The 15,858-nt window shown below is 50.6% G+C and overlaps 1 protein-coding gene across 4 annotated transcripts in view; it reads left to right on the forward strand.

The window, feature by feature from the left end:
- The window catches only part of arhgef12b (Rho guanine nucleotide exchange factor (GEF) 12b), an 82,896-nt gene that overhangs the window by 48,678 nt on the left and 18,360 nt on the right, over positions 1–15,858 (forward strand). For all 4 annotated transcript variants that reach the window (XM_069183009.1, XM_069183010.1, XM_069183012.1 and 1 more), the window contains 15 exons: positions 1,337–1,386; positions 1,899–1,956; positions 2,453–2,649; positions 3,229–3,306; positions 4,621–4,740; positions 4,889–5,032; positions 6,122–6,256; positions 6,737–6,832; positions 7,537–7,647; positions 8,020–8,118; positions 10,986–11,028; positions 11,952–12,057; positions 13,845–13,982; positions 14,495–14,527; positions 15,423–15,540. In XM_069183009.1, coding sequence (XP_069039110.1) covers positions 1,337–1,386; positions 1,899–1,956; positions 2,453–2,649; positions 3,229–3,306; positions 4,621–4,740; positions 4,889–5,032; positions 6,122–6,256; positions 6,737–6,832; positions 7,537–7,647; positions 8,020–8,118; positions 10,986–11,028; positions 11,952–12,057; positions 13,845–13,982; positions 14,495–14,527; positions 15,423–15,540 — 1,526 coding nt within the window. The remainder of the gene's footprint in view (positions 1–1,336; positions 1,387–1,898; positions 1,957–2,452; positions 2,650–3,228; positions 3,307–4,620; positions 4,741–4,888; positions 5,033–6,121; positions 6,257–6,736; positions 6,833–7,536; positions 7,648–8,019; positions 8,119–10,985; positions 11,029–11,951; positions 12,058–13,844; positions 13,983–14,494; positions 14,528–15,422; positions 15,541–15,858) is intronic.

Genomic DNA, 15,858 nt, shown 5'->3' on the forward strand with positions numbered 1-15,858 from the left:
CAGTGCACCAGAGCCACTAGACTGAACTGTGTACAGAGCAGCGCTTTCTTATTATACAATGTAATAATTACTATGGCAACGCTAAAACTGTCTGCTACACTCTGTAATCCAGCAGATGCCAGTGTTTGGAATTTAATCCTATAATAAGACCCTTTTTACTATGAAAGCCCTGTATTTGGGGTTCAGCCCTTGGAAAGATCCTTGTATTTCACCAGGCAGACGGCTTGCATGTGGCGCAGTTTATGTTTCGCACACAGCAAAGGCCCCTTTTATTAAGGCTCATTTGAAGCCAGCAGTGTCCTCGCAGTGAGTTCGCTCAGATGGCCAAGAAGCGGAATATTGTGACTGGAGTGGAAGACGTTAAGGGTAAAAAGAGCCCCCCCCCCCCTTCAAAATCCCAGTGAATTGAAGCAGGCCTCCCCCTGCGCAGCCGAAGTTCGCTGGCCTGCTGGGCGACTGTCCCGGCCAAGTCGTCCGTGACGGCGTGGAAGACGGCTGCTTCCCCGCAAGAGAAGGGCGCGGCCTGGCCCTGCGCGGTGAGCGCCGGTTACAGACCCCTCCTTGCACGGGCACCCCACAAAGCCTCGCCTCTGCTTTCGGCCCGCGGGATTATTTCTGGAGCGATGAGTCAGACTTCAACAGGGTGGGGGGAAAGAGAGCCAGCGATACCTGAAATGCAGGCTGGGTTTTCCCGTCCTGCTAAAAAAACCACTAGCGCGTCCACACCGAATTCCAGGCCCCTCCGGGTGTGCTTCGCACGGGTACCTGCAGGCTCCGGGCCGGTTCGGTCCTGAACCAGTCTGCGATAACCGGGACTCCCGTTTCAATATCGGATTCCATGGACGGGACACGCAGACTCGACGCTGGATTTCCGTGGCTTGTGGGTTTGAGGAAACCAGCCCGCTCTAGAAAAGAATGATACGATTGTGCTCCACATCGTTGAGCTGAAGAGAACCCGACTGTGTGTGATCAAGGATTTTACTGATGCAAATGATGGAAGATTCCTACAGATCTTTGAGAAGAACGATTGCAAGCTTTTTCCCCGTTATTCAGCTGTAAAAATAGGCCTATGCGAACTTAACCTTAGCTATACCCAGCAGGAATAAACTTTAACAGAACACTTTATCGGTGCTGAGTAATAAATGGATTTATCTTTATTCTTTTGGAACAAGGGAATGCCTTCAGATTTATTTTTATTTTGTGTCATGAGGGTTGTTTTCTAGTGCAGGTTCAGCTGTTTTCAGGAGCTCGTTTCAAGGGAAAAACAGGCTCGATCACATTGCTAGGTGAGTCTCAACGGCCTGCAGCAAGGTGTAATTCTCTCTTTCTCCCCTAGATGGAGCTGCGATGCGTGCTGGCGTTCAGACAGGAGACAGAATCATTAAGGTGAGGTCAGGGCTGGGTTCCGGCGCTGCTGGCCCGCTGACGTCGGTACCCTCTCACAGCTGTCTCAATATCCTGTGAGAAAGGCCTTTGTGAGCCAGGCCCTGCTGGCCCGGAGCGAGCCTGTCGGGATGTGGACTGCTCTGCTCCACTTTCAGCCATCAGCACCTCCGTAGCGCGGCTTTTCCTTAAAGGTTCCCCCTCTTGACCCGGGAGGCGACGAGCGATTCGCTCTGCCCCCTGGTGGCGAGACGCGGGACTGCAGATGACGGAGGTCTCTGCAGAGACTGGTTCACGGTTCCCTGCGTGACAACTGTAACGCCCTCCTTGTGGTTTAATATCAGTGTAGTTTCCTTCTAACCTGAGCTACATGTGGCAGAAGCATCACAGCCCCCTCACAGGCCCTCTTCATTGTTTTGCAGGGGTTTTAAGAATTCATTAAAACAAATTCTGCGCCGACTGCAGGTGACGCTTGGGGTTTCGGTTTTGGTAATTGAGGAGCTGTTGTCTTTCAGGTGAATGGGACCCTGGTCACGCATTCGAACCATGTGGAAGTTGTGAAGTTGATCAAATGTAAGTAGCGCAGCCCCGTTTGACTCTGTCCTGCCCGCCCGCCACTCCTTACTGGCCTCACGAGAGGAATAGCCTTATTGATTACTGTAGTATACGCTGCTGAGAGATCAGTGGACTTTAAAACGTTTTAGCACCTAATTGAGAATCATTTCTTTATTCATCGGCTCTCTCGTCCCAACACTCACTTGATCTCTAGCCAGGCAGCTGTACTCGAGTGTCGTTCAGCACTTTAAAACAGATTGAGCTGGACTCAGTATTTCTCTGATTGATTGATGGCAGTGGTTTCCTCTTGGCACAACAGCCCATTTAATTACGGCCCAGCAGCTGGATGGCGGCCTGAATCGGGAAGGTGAAATCTGCACCCTGAAAAGCACGAACGTTTGTTTTGGGACTGGGGAGTCCACGCCCTCCTCTGACGGGAAACGTGCTCTGGAATAGGGTCTGTTGTTCTGAGGAAAGGATCTCTCGTTAATCCAGAGTGTTTTTTCCTCTGCAGCGGGCTCCTATGTGGCCCTCACAGTCCTGGGGCGACCTCCCGGGTTACCCCAGATCCCCCTTACGGAGGTGGAGGGGGACGCCGGGCCCCTGGGCCATGGGGGGTCCTCGGTCACCTCCCCCCACTCCCCAGGACAGACGGCGGGGGAGCACACCTCCAGCCCCTCGGATCGCATCACGGCCCCCGTGCCTGTCTGGGTAAGAGGCCCCCCGGAGTCCGTTCGGCTTGTGGTTCTGCGGTGGCCGGGCCGGGCCCCGCTGGAGCACGGTGGCGGGGCGGTGCAATCGCTGAGAGGAAACCGAAACCGAAACGCAGGTCTGCAGTCTCCGGGGTTAGGCGTCAAGGTCATCATGTGAGCCAGGGGCATGCAGCACGAGGGGATTCCCACCTCTCGCCCCCACACAGTGGGGGATTGTGCTTCACACTGGATGGCAGGAAGGTTGTACCAGCTTCGGGATGCTGGTCTGCTCGGCTCTGATGTCAACAAGGTCGTGCCGCTTCTCCCGACCGCTCTCCTGAATCTCTCAAGTTGTTTGCTGAAACATCCTGGCCGGAGATTTACATGAATACATTTTACAGCGTGGCTGTTGCAGAAATTCTTGGTGCAAAGTTAAGGTCATAAGAGGGTGGTGGGCAAGTTGCATTTTGTTTGTGTCGTTGACTGTGCTGACTTTGTAATTGAAACCGTCTCAGAAAGGACATTATGAAAGAAAGATGATTGTCATTGTGGGGTATTATATGAGAGAGATAAAAGCTTCTTTTTTTTTTTTTTACAGGAAGAAAACAACATTGTGCACAACCAGAAGGTGGATATATTACAGAAGATGCTCTCCAAGGAACAGCAGGATTTACAGGTAAGGCTTCAGTTGACAGGAGAGAGTGTCGGTTCTGGAATAAACTAGGCAAGTAATTTGTGCTGCTTGGTGTCACTTTGAGCTGAGTCGGGCCTCACCTTATTATGGTACATCAGGAAGGGAAGCGGGTTTAAGAGGTGGAGAGGGGGAGGTGTGAGGAATTGAACTTTCGTCTCTGTGGGATTCCGCTGGAAACCGTCTCTCCGAGGCGAATCTTGATGGCTTGGACTTTGCAGAGCAATTTCTGGAGAGTTAGCTGAGCGTAGGCTGATAAGGAAGAGGGTTTTCCTGCGGCGATGTGGGCAGATAACTGACTGCCAGCCCCACTTCCCTTGCTGTTGCCCCACCCTGGGCTGGGCCGCTGGGCCGCAGGGAAGGCGACTGCTGTAGTGCCCCCCACTAGCAGGTCTGGTGGGTCGGATCTGCAAAGGGCCTGGAAGGGAAACTCTTCTGCCCCCCACCCCCCCCCCTCCAGCTGCAGCAGTCTCACTTCCTCCTCGCCTGTCAGCAAGAGAGCGTTTCTCACCATGACGCAGCGCGGAGCTCTTGAACGAGGACATGGGAAGGCTGCTGAGGACAGTGGAGGAGCTTCCGTGGAAAAAGTACTTGTTCTGCTTCGACTTCAGGTCTCCAGCTCCTGGCTGGCACATCTTAATCCCCTGGGGACTGTGACGGAGCTCGGTTCTGCCTGCTTTCATCTTCCTGTCTGTCTGTCTTCCTGCGTTCTTGCCTGTGCATGTCTTTCTGTGTCTATTTGTGTTTCCATTTGTCTTTATGTCTGCCTCTGTGCCTATCTGCGTGCAGTTACAGATGTTGTATGTGCTGTGTTAAAAGTTCTGTATTTAGGTCCAGACCTGACTTTCTGACTTTCACCTCCATCCCTGTCGGCTCCTGTTGCTTCTCTTCTCCTTTATCTCTGTCAGTCTGCTTGAGCTGTGTGACCAGAGCCTGCAACCCAGGTTTTTTGGGGTGCCTGAAGAAGAGGACCAGAAGTTTTTAAGGATAAAGGATTTTCTCTCTCCTATTTCAGCCCTTCTATGGTGCAGTAGCTCGGAGTCATCTTGAAAGAGACCGTTTGGCAAAATGTCCTTTTTTGTTAAGGAAAAAGAGGTGGAGACTGTTGCGTTTCCACATGTTGCTGTGGTGGTGGCTGGGAGCAAAGAGACAGGACCTCTGTCGTAACGAACCCACTGCAGCGGAATGCCAGGAGAGGGCTTGCGGTGCTCTTATATTCGTCCTGCTGGGGTGTTGAGATCAGTGCGGGTCAGAGGTGGCGCCGTTCACATCAATCCCTTCTCCCTGTTTGGCCCCTAGGCGATGAAGGAAGAGTACAGCCGAAACCCCACACCTAAACTACTGAAGGAGATCCAGGAAGCCAAGAAGCACATTCCTCAACTGCAGGTGCAGCTCAACAAGGCGACAGGCGGAGTGCAGGTAGGCTCGCAAGGCAGCCCCGGCGCCGCCGCGCGGTGGTCCGGACCGGACCGGGTCCGAAAGCCCCGAGCCGCTGCTGCGGTTCCGGCTGGTTCCGACGCCCGTGTCTCGGCGGCCCGGCTTGAGGCAGGCTGTGTTGGTGTTGCAGGACGGGCCGCTCCCCTCCAGGCTGCCCTCGGACGCCCTGCAGATCAGCGAAGGGGAGGACGGGGCAGCGGACGCGGACCAGGGCCTCTCCCCGCGGGGCGACGGCGCAGTGGACAGCCCCCGGCCCAACAGCACGGCCCCCAGCGTGAGTGTCGGCTCAGTCCGGTGAAAGAGCTGGAGACGAGTTTCATTTCCCCACGGAGTCCAGCCATGGTCACTCTGTGTTATTACCATGAGTGACCATTACCAAAAATATTTCTGCTTATGGCACAGTGGCTATTCCTGATCATGTTACCCTTCTTTTGAGTTACTCCTGAGTTAAGTTCTGACCCAACACATGCAGCAGGTGTCTGTTTAAAACGCAAAAAGTAAGGTCAGGAGTAATGACTCCCAGGCCAGGGTCAGATTTCTACAGTGGGGAGCCTCTTGTTCTCAAGGTCAAAACAGGGCAGTCCGTCCTTTCCTCTCTTTTAACATTTTTACACCGCAGTGTGAGCTTGAGACACCACGGAGTGCTTCAGCCAGAGCTTCAAAACTCCTTCTGCTGCTGCTGCTGGTTCAGCGATTTTCCTGCGCGCCACCAGACCCGTTTACTGTCGATTTCAGGGAAACTCTAAAAGGGAAGCGCGCAGAGAGAAATTCACACACTGTATAAATCATTTCACTCTGACCGCTTTTTTTCAGATCCTCATTATGTTAATTATTCAGTGTCAAAAGGCTCTTGTTCACGCATGCGGCATTTACTTTTCAGAAGAGCCGAGGGGTAAGAAGATTCCAGCTGCCACATTCCTGCCCGACTCTGTCATGTTTGGTTCTCCCTTCTTCCCCTTTTAATAAATAGTGAGGTGAAAAGTATGCATTTTAGTAAGAGTTTAGTCCAGGATTGAGGAAGTGGGTCAGATAGTAGTGTGCTCGACGTGTCAGGAGTCCTCTTTCAGGCCATTCAGCTAACGCAGCCTCATTATAATGCTGTCCAGCGCCGAGAGCTTTTCATCCTCGCTGTCTTCTGCCCAGAGGCACAGGAGAAGTGCTCACTCGAGCTGAAGCGCTCCCCTCTCTCAGAGACGAGTGGCATTTTTACACAGCTGTAATGAGTTCAGCGTTTAGAGTATCATCTCCTCGTATGAAGATGAGATGGTATTCCGAAATGGTTTTTCCCCTGCGTGCTGCAGGCGGTCTCCGGTGGCGTACGGTGATGGAGCCGCAGCGGTAGCCGATCTGTTCTGTGTTGCAGATCTCGTCCGGCCTGCACTCCGCCCTCACGGACAGCCAGTGCCAAAGAGACACGCCCTGCCACAGCCCAAAGACCGCGCCCAGGGAGGGGCTCAACTCCTTCGAGTCGCCGGAGGCCGAGGACACGCCCGACCCGGTGAGACTCCAGGGTCACGTCCTGCGCTTGTCTTTGCAGCCCCGTTCGGTTCCGCAGGAATTTCCAGTGTGACCGGGAGGGATCCGTGTGTGTGAAAGGAGCCTGCCTGGAGCAGCGACTGTCACACCAGTGCAGAAACCACTGGGCGTGACCTGGCTTCATTTCTTTTTCTGTCTTTGCCCCAGCAGCAGTCTTGTTCCCGGACGTCTTCTTTCGCCTGGGCACACTGCGTCTCCATCCTTACTGTTTCAGGAGAGAGACCGGGAGGCGGTCCACTAGAACAATCTGTAACGGAATGTGTTCATGATGCAACTTATGCTTGTTTTACCAAAGTCGTGTTTCTGGAGAAAGGCCTTCGCCCAGTCAGACTCGATCGCAAATAAAGGGCCCTGTAAATGGGTTTGAAAGCCCGCAGATGGAGAGATGTTGGCGAGGGGAGACAGGAAGGGGGAGGTCTGACAGTCTTGTGCTTCCTGGCAGGACTCCCACTCCCAGTCCAGCATCGGCAGCCCCTCGTCTCGCCTGGCCTCTCAGATTATCGGAGCCGAGGACGACTACTTTGAAACGGAGGATCAGGTAAGAACATTTGGAAGGAGGAAGTTTGTTGTTAGATTAATCTAAGCAGCTCTTCCAGCCATGTCTTGAAAGATACCAGGGTACTGGCTTCAACCACATGGCGGGGTAGCTTGTTCCATTCTCCCAGCACCACTTCGGATAAAGCCGTGCCTGCAGAAGCCTCACACTGAGCTGTTAGAATGTCAGGAGTGAGATTTGAACCCGAGCTTCCTTCTCGTGCTGAACACATTGCTGTTTAGTTTCACCAGCTACCTGGGATGGGTCACGTCTGCAGTCAGGGAGGAACTGTAAAGTGCAGTCCCACAATTCCTTTTGTAATTTAGTTGGGCATGAGAGCGAGCAACCATGTGGGGGTGTTCTCCAAGTGGATTGCGTCATGAGGTTTGCACCTCGGTCGCTCCAGTCTGAAACCCACATTCAGGCAGTGCAGTTACAATGCTGTGGGATATAGGTGGAGGACATTGAAGACCCACGTCAGACTCCAGGCTGCATGCCCAGTCCACTGTATCTAAAGCTGATGAGGCCCTGGAATCAGTAAGCCATGAGAGGAGAGTGGAGTGGGCTGAGTGGACTCTGGTTTGTAGCTGTTTTTTTTTTTTGGTTAAGCTCCTCACTCCTCCTGCCCAGAAAGAAGGCGGATCCCTCACACCCAGTCCCGATTTGGGCTCCTGACAGTCGGCTGTGCTCTTGTCCTCTCTCTGCAGATCAATGGCCAGTGCAGCTGCTTCCAGAGCATGGAGCTGCTCAAGTCCCGGCCGGCGCACCTGGCCGCCTTCCTCCACCACGTCGTCTCGCAGTTCGACCCCGCGCCGCTGGTCAGTGCTCGCTGCAGTACCAGATAGTTTTAGAGGGCGTGCAACTTCAGTAAAGCCTGATGGCACCTTGGGGACTTTTTTACAGTTTTTATGGTGGTTCTGTTTGTTTGGCGTTTCCTGTGTTTCCTGTGCTGGGCTTTGATTGTGCTGACTTTTCATTCTTTACAACACGCTTTAAGTGCTGAATAGAAGAATTTCTTTCGTTTGTGAATGTATTCATAGCATTTTCTTGAAAGGAGATGCCTGGTAGCCATATGGTGAGATTGCTGAGCATGTTTGATTCTAGCCGGTCGGTGAGGTTTTGTGGCAATTGCTCTCAGTGAGCAGGGGAACACCTCTGTCCTGTCTGACCCCATCCTCTGTCCCACTCAGCTGTGCTACCTCTACGCTGACCTCTACAAGCAGACCAACTCCAAAGAGACCCGTCGCATCTTCATGGACTTCCACACCTTCTTCATGGACAGAGGGGCGGTGAGTAACGCCGGCAGTGCCCTGTCTCCTTATAATCAGACCAGAGGCCCCCCGAAGACAGCTGTCCCTTCCTGCAGCAGCCCCTTGTCTCTTGCAGCTCGGCTTGTGTTACGGAAGATAAGTCCTTGAAGAAAAAGCCTCTTCCTGCGTCTGGTGCATGCAGAACGCTTGTCTCCCTCTGAGGGTTTTATCTGCAGCTGAAAATGGGCAGAGCAACAGCACCACCCCAGCATGGGGAGAAACGAGCGAGGCCTAACGACTCGTGGTCTGGGTGTGTCTGCCTGCAGCCTGCAGAGCTGAGTAGCGGCTCTCCGGTTGTTGTTATGCCACGGGGGGGGTGGGCACTTGGCAGCCTGTTAGCGCCTGATCTCCCACGGGTCTCCTCCTCCTGCAGAGGCGTGGACAGGGTCCTTCTGGGCCTCGCTCAAGGTCGGAGGCTGATGCCCGGATTCGGCGAGTGCCGAGTCCCTGGCCAGGACAGCCGCCGGAGCGCGTGCGCAGGGGATTTCCTCCACGCTGCAGCACTCGTGAGAGAGTCAAAGCCCATCCTGCTCTCGCGCTGAGAAGCATGCTCTGCCGCCCCCCTCCCCCCCCGTCCCGCCCCTCCCCTCCCCGGCAACGAAGAGCCGCACAGATCCACCTCCGAGGAGTGGAGCTCATGCTCGTGTCTCTGAGCCCGTCAGACGCAGCTCTGAGGGCGTCTGTGTGTGCGCGAGGAAGATAAAGGGATTAGCCTCCTTTGCTCTCAGGTTATTTATCTGGCCTCCCTGTGATTTTGCCATTTCGACTCCACAGTGCTGCTGCAGAACTCCCGTGCCTTGGTGGAAATTCAGTTAATGAACCCAAACCACCCTGCGAAGAGACGCAGCTGTGCAGGGCTGTGCCCGCGGGCAGGCAGAATCAGCTCAATAAAATGAGACCAGCTGGAAGGGTTACCCTTAACCACCGAATGATCGTCAGCCCCACGCGTGGTCTAAATTTAAAATCTCCTTCACGCTCATCAGTTAATTGGAGATGCCTTTGAGTTCGGGTGTGTTTGTGCAAGAGCACACGCCGAAATGAAATATGTTGAGGATGGCAGGGGAAATCTTGCAGGCCGAGAGCATCTGTCGCGAGAGGCCCAAGCACCCAGCAGTCTTGTCGGAGAAATGATTGACCTTCAGCACTGTAACTTGCAGCACTGGGTTTATTAGCCAAATTTTGTCTTCCGAATTTCTTCACAGCTAGTAGTGTTGAGCTGTGTATTTTCATCTTCTTAAACCGCACCCAGACCGCGTAGCCCTGTGATAAACCGTGTAGCCCTGGAGGTTTCCTGACATGTAATGGGATGTGACAAGAGTCTGTTTATCAGAGATTATTCCCACGACAGGTTTGGGGTTTTTTTTTAGGCTGGGTCTCATCCTCATTAATGGAAAGCACAGCAGTCCGATTAGGCTGGGGCGGTGTGACTTGGAAGATTCATCGTCTGGCCTCTTCTGGGCACAGGAGGGCGGCTCAGAGTTCAGTGGCTGGGCAATACGGCAATACCTGTACTCTCAGGACAGCGCTTGGAAAATTTAATACATATTCGCTGCCAGCGTGGCTGAAAAACTTTCAAACTTTTTTTTGTTATTTTTCTTAGCCACTCATTTCCACCGATCGAAGGATTTTAGTTTTTTTTTTAAGGACTGTTTGCGGTTCTTCCTTTAAAATGGGACATTTGGATTATTGCATTTATTCCGAGACATTGACTCCTAAAGATTTGATTATTTCGGAAGAGTAGTTCGCCAAAAAGGAAATGTTCTGTTTTGACTTCTGAATAGGATTTATTGAAGGGGCCCAAACTTCTGTTACATCTGAAGGAACTCGGATCATCATTTCATTATAACACCTCTTCACAAACTTTAATTTTTCAAATGGTCTTTTCTTCTTTATTCTAAAAAAATCTCTTCTTTAACTTGTTTGCCAACTCTGACAGCAGTAATAAGAAATCAAGTTTGTTTATATAAATTACTGACTTGCAAAAAGATAAATCACTTGTTCAAGTAGGGAGATGTGACAGCATGCGTAGACTGCAAAGGAACTGGTAAAGGTTTATTCCATGCTGAAACGAAAAGAAGAGACAACATTTTAGCTGTAGAGCCTTCTTCAGGTGTAAATTACCTGTTGTTGCTCATATAAGCTCTGGCAAAAGAATAAACACTATAAAAATATTTAACACCACATTATTTTGTCTACAAAACTCTGAAGTAACTCAATCTATTTTTTTCTTCATATTCCTCTGTATTTAATCATTCATAATGCATTTGTCATTTGTTTAGAGATGCATTTTTCCTTCTATAGTCAGGTTTCGCAATACTACTTAATAGGAACAGGTGTTAAATAAGACTATACTGCTTCACCTTTACTGACTCATCTGAAATGATGGTTCTTGAGAAATAAATGTGTTTGGGCAGCCCTGGAATGTACAGTAAGGAGTACTTATATATGGTAAGTCGGAAAAAAATCCCTACTGTAAACAGGATGGTTATCGTATTGTGATCTTCATTGCCGAAAACATCTGGAGTCAGAATCTCCTCTTTTACAAAATTATTTCAGAACTACTGTTTGCCTTTTGGTTCATGCGTCTGTATCTGAGTGCTGCAGGAAGAACAGCTGAATAGCTCAGACTCTTACCTCAGAAAACTGAAGACTTTATGCTGAAAAGAGCTTGTGAACCTGATTGCTGATCAGCAGTTCTAGTTCTCAGGAGTTTGGACTCAATATTTTCGATTGTTTCCTGGCTTATTTTCCTTACATGTGCTTGTGCTGACAAGCTCTGCATTATGAGGCAGGACTGGAAACACCTGTTGCCTGTTGCTCATTTCGGACATATTCCTTATCCACAGAATCTGAAGGTAGCTGTGCCCGAGTCCATCTCCACAGAACTCGGTAAGCAGACCTCTTCTAATAATGTGTGATTTTTGGACAAAAACCTCCTCTGGTGCAGCCGTGAAAATCTACGCTGAATTAGTTGTGATTCGTGTAGAATGTAGATAGTGTAGAATCTACGCTTAAACTAAATTTGCTTTGAAAGCTTTTCAGTTTGAGATGTGGAGAAGAGATGCTTACGAAACTTTTTTTATGATGACTTATTTCCAAAAACGTAACAAAAACTGAAAACTGAACAGCAGCACAACCCTGCATCCCAAACCTCCCTCCTTTTGTCTTGGTCTTCTGGCGTTGAAATTGAAATGAGTACTTGGCTTATTTTACCTGCGAAAGCGAAAGAGAAAGAGGGTCACCAGTGGTCTGGGTGGACGCGCAGCTTCCCTGTTGACAGCTTCCTTCCCCTTTGAAGTCATTAACCTCAGAAGAGCCTTGAAATCTCACCCATGATCTCATTTCCTGTTGGGGCCAATTAGTTTGTCTCATGGCTGTAACCACACTCCGAGTTAACTGAAATGAGATAGGTGAGAGGGGTTCAAGATATTTGTGGGATAGTTAACGCATTCAAAGTCATATATTTTGAAACACGGAGAGTCCTTGACGGACAGTTTCATAGCTGCCTGCTTTGCTGAAAGGTCTGCTTTAGGTACCTCAGAAGGGCTGCAGTAGGAGAGTAAATCTCCACCTAGCACATAACGCCAGCATGTGTGCTGTGGGTCCTTCTGGGTCCTTGGACAAGTTTTCCGAAAATAATTCGTCTGTTGGCTGTGCCGATGAGCGCATTGGGCCAAATCATGCTTTGCCTTACGCTGTGTTGGTTTGACTTGAAGAGGTCAGTAAAAGGATGCAGCACCGTGCTGCTGTGTTAGTCACTCTTTCTCCCCTGACCTTTGACCCTTGATCCTATCTTGCATGTGGACACACAGAGCGGCGGCGGCCGGAGTTGATCCCAGAGGACCTGCACAGGCAGTATATCCAGGTGATGCAGGACACGCTACTGCCGGACATTCAGAAGAACCTGGAAGACTTCAGGTGAGACCGCGGTAGTGGATCAGGGGTTTTAATCATGGCCTTTGTTTTTAATCTGTTAATCTTGCCATCCGGCAAAGATGGAGTGATGGATTGGGTTGGATGGGCAAAGCATTGTCCATTGAAATACTGTTGTAGCGTTTGGACTTAAACGTTGCCCTCTAGTGGCCAGTCTGTGTTCAAATGGAGATCGAAAGGGGAGGCAGTTAGAAAGGTTTCCCTTTGTGTGCATAAAGGTGTCCCCTGGTTCACCCCAGAGGTGTCTCGCGGTTTTTCAGGGTTGCCCGTGGGCTGGGCTTTTGGATTGGATAAAGGGCGTTGCTGTAAAATCATGGGATTGATCAATGCGGCCTTGGGAGCTGTTACACCTGTCATTTTGTCTTTTGTAAAGGGGAATGGAAATGAATACTGTCAGCCAGGGTGTGAAAATATGTAATATTTGGACACCGGCAGCATCTTAAGAGTGTTGCGACAGTAAAAGAGCCATTAAGCAGCACCAGCTGGTTGTGACCCCAGAGAGGCATTCCCTTCCTCCAGCCGTAAGCGATTTCACAGGGGATTATCCCGGCCCTCCGAGAGCAGGGCGCTGCTGATCCTCTTACGGAGCGCCGGGACACCCTCTCCCACCGGGATGACGGAACGGGCCTCCAGCTCTCCTCTGGAATTGCTCCCTGATTCCCTCAGCCCGACGTGCTTGTCTCCTCTCTGTCAGTTCGGATTTGGGATGGTTTTGTTGTTTAATCCGGGGGGCGGGAGCCGGAGAGGGGGTGTGATGTTGGTCCTGGGAGGTGGTGATAAGGACCTGTAAGGCAACAGCTGTCGGGCCCGTGCCTCGCTGGCTGGCGGACGAACGCGGGGAAAAAACCGCGGCCGGGTCTGAATAACGCATGCGGCGCCGCACCTTCGACCCGCTGCCTCTCTGCGTCCGGTACGGGAAACCTGTTTGGGCCCGTGCGGGTGTAAATCCGTCAGGAAACGCAGGCGGATTTCCGGAATCCAGGGAGTGGGCGTGCACGAGGTCCTCTTCCCCAGGGAGAAGTATTCCACAGGGCTGATGTTGTTACAGACAGGGGTTCCGAAACTAGAGAAATATCAGAAATAACTCGGATCATTCAGTACGTAAATTAAATCATTCTAAGGTCCGGCTTGTAGAGATTTTGCCAGGGACATTCGGCTGTGGTTGGTATAATTACAGGCACCTGAGATTCTCAGTTGAAGTGAAAAGAGTAAAAATTCAGGCACTCTGGATTCAACAAGTGTGTATTAACAATGACAACATAAGCATACCACCACACAAACTTTCAAATAAGGTGTACCAGAGGCCTAACGTCCTAACCACGAAGAAAACCCCCAGAATGCCACCAAATATTTTACTCATATTTAAACTCGTCTCTTGTTGTTTTGTTGTCTCCTCCTCCCTGCTTGTTTTTATAACCCGTTCTTAGACTCTTGATTGACCCTTAATCACTTATGAAGAACTTAATTAGCCAAGGTAAACCAAGATAAACTGACTTATGACTTTGATCACTGAATCTTTCACCCCTACATCTCAGCAGACATCCCCTTGCTTTGAAGCTGGAAATGTTGACACTAGCCAGTTGTTCCCCATTGTATCTAGATTCTTCATAAGAATAATTCTCCATTTCTGTAAAAAAGCTTCTCGTTTTGCCCCGCTCCGTGTTCGAATCCCTGCACGCGCCCTTGAAGGCTCTGCGGAAGTGTGGGTGGGCGGCAGCGCTGTGACTGACCTGGGCGCCTGCGTGTGTGCGCGTGTGTGTGTGTCTGTGCAGACAGAAGCGCAGCATGGGGCTAACGGTGGCTGAGAACGACCTGACCAAGCTGGACACCGAGCGCATGAGGGACCGCGTCGCGCTGGAGAAGGAGCGGACCTGCGCCGAGCACATCATCTCCAAGATCGAGGATGTCCTGTGAGTTCACGGTGCCTGAAAACGAGCGTGACCTGAGCTCTTTCTGGCATACAGCAGGTTATACTAAACACATCCAGGTCAGCCAATCTCCATGGCAACACTGTGCCCCTGTTGCCGGGGTGATGACTTTCTCTCACAGCCTAAGGCCCATTCAGCCTTATGGACACACATCAGCTCACACTACACCTGCCCAGTCACTGGTCCAAGGCATGTAACTGGTGGGTGGCCTGGCTGTGAAAGTGAAAACAGGTTTGAAAACAGATTTGTGCAGACACTTTAAAATTTAGCTGAGGTGCTCTAATCTCTTACTGTTGGTCTGGTGAGATCACTGCAGTGTTCATGAGTTTTCTGGTGATAAACCCGTTTTTGGCTGTGTGCCTATATAGCACTCTGACTACGAGGGGATTTTTTTGAACTGCCAACACAAATGTCAATAAATAATAAGCGTGAGAATGCCAATGCTATTTTAATTCCCAGGGAAAAGTTTTTCAACCCTGTGTTTTTCATTCCAGGCTAACATCGCAGCCTACAGAAGAGGAGAAGTGGTGAGAACAACCTTTGTGTACTGTGACACAGCCTTGACATCTTGTGCAACATTAGAATCTTATAATTTTCAATTTCTACACCTCCTCACAGTTAAAAAAAAAAGAGTAGCTAAAACTCTTTGGCTTCGCAATACTGCTGACTGAAGAATGTATATGATTGCACCAGTTCACATTTTTCCCAATCCTTACGTACGATTGATTTTAATGCTTACGTAGCTCTGCATTCACTTTTTTTGTGTGTGAACTGTAGTATCAAAATTCTTAATGCAGTAAAAACAAAAATCCATCTCCAAGTAGTGTTAATACTGTATATTAACCTGATTCTAATATATACCTTAGTCAGAGCATTTCTATATAATTAAGCCAGGTAGGGTTGATGTCTATATTTATATATAAATTTCTATACGAATGAGCTAGGTGCGGGTTATTCCTATATTTATATATATTTCTAACCTGATGGGGGTTAGCATTCTTCTAACATTCAGTGATCAATAATTTTTTTCTCAAAAAAAACCTTAAAAGAAGGTTTTAGTTCTTACTTATCACACATCTTTGATCCTCGAGGGCTGGCAGATGCCCCTCCATGCGATCTCCGCAGTCCTGAGCGTAACCAGTCGCCTGCGGGGGGCTCGGGCACCAGTCCAATCAAGGGCATCAGTGCCCACGTGTTGGACCTGTTTTAGAGTTTAGTTTGGCTCCACCTAGTGGACGATTGTGGGACCTGGGAGGATGTATAGGCTTCAGCCCTTGAACCTGAACATGCAATTTAAACAGTGAGATCTGACACGCTGCAGTTGCCCCGGTCTGTGCCTGCGGTGCATTTACATCAGCAACAAGGGAGGATTGTGCTGCACTGATGTCCTGTCCCCCCCTCTCTGCTCACTCTCCCTGCCAGCACCACCATGCAGTACGTCATCCTCAGCTACATGAAGCATCTGGGGGTGAAGGTGAAGGAGCCCCGCATCCTGGAGCAGAAGCGGGTTCGCATCGGCGCCTTCCTCCCTAAAATCAAGGTACGGGTACTCCCTGCTCCCTCGCGATCCCAGGAATCTCCCAGTCCCTGGTCATCGCAGGGAGCAGGAACGGATTGGTCTTGGGCAAAGCAGTCCAGTCATGGACATGAGAGTTTTCTGACTGGGGAAAGAGGGGCAGGTGAGAGGCAGGTGAGGGGGTGTGACTGGGGTACGAGGGACAGATGAGAGGGTGTGACTGGGGTACGAGGGGCAGGTGAGAGGGTGTGACAGGTATGAGGGGCAGGTGTGGGGGTGTGACTGGGGTATGAGGGGCAGGTGAGAGGGTGTGACGGGTATGAGGGGTAGATGGGGGTGTGT

The sequence above is a fragment of the Lepisosteus oculatus genome, chromosome 23 (assembly GCF_040954835.1).
Source record: "Lepisosteus oculatus isolate fLepOcu1 chromosome 23, fLepOcu1.hap2, whole genome shotgun sequence".
Lineage (NCBI taxonomy): Eukaryota > Metazoa > Chordata > Actinopteri > Semionotiformes > Lepisosteidae > Lepisosteus > Lepisosteus oculatus.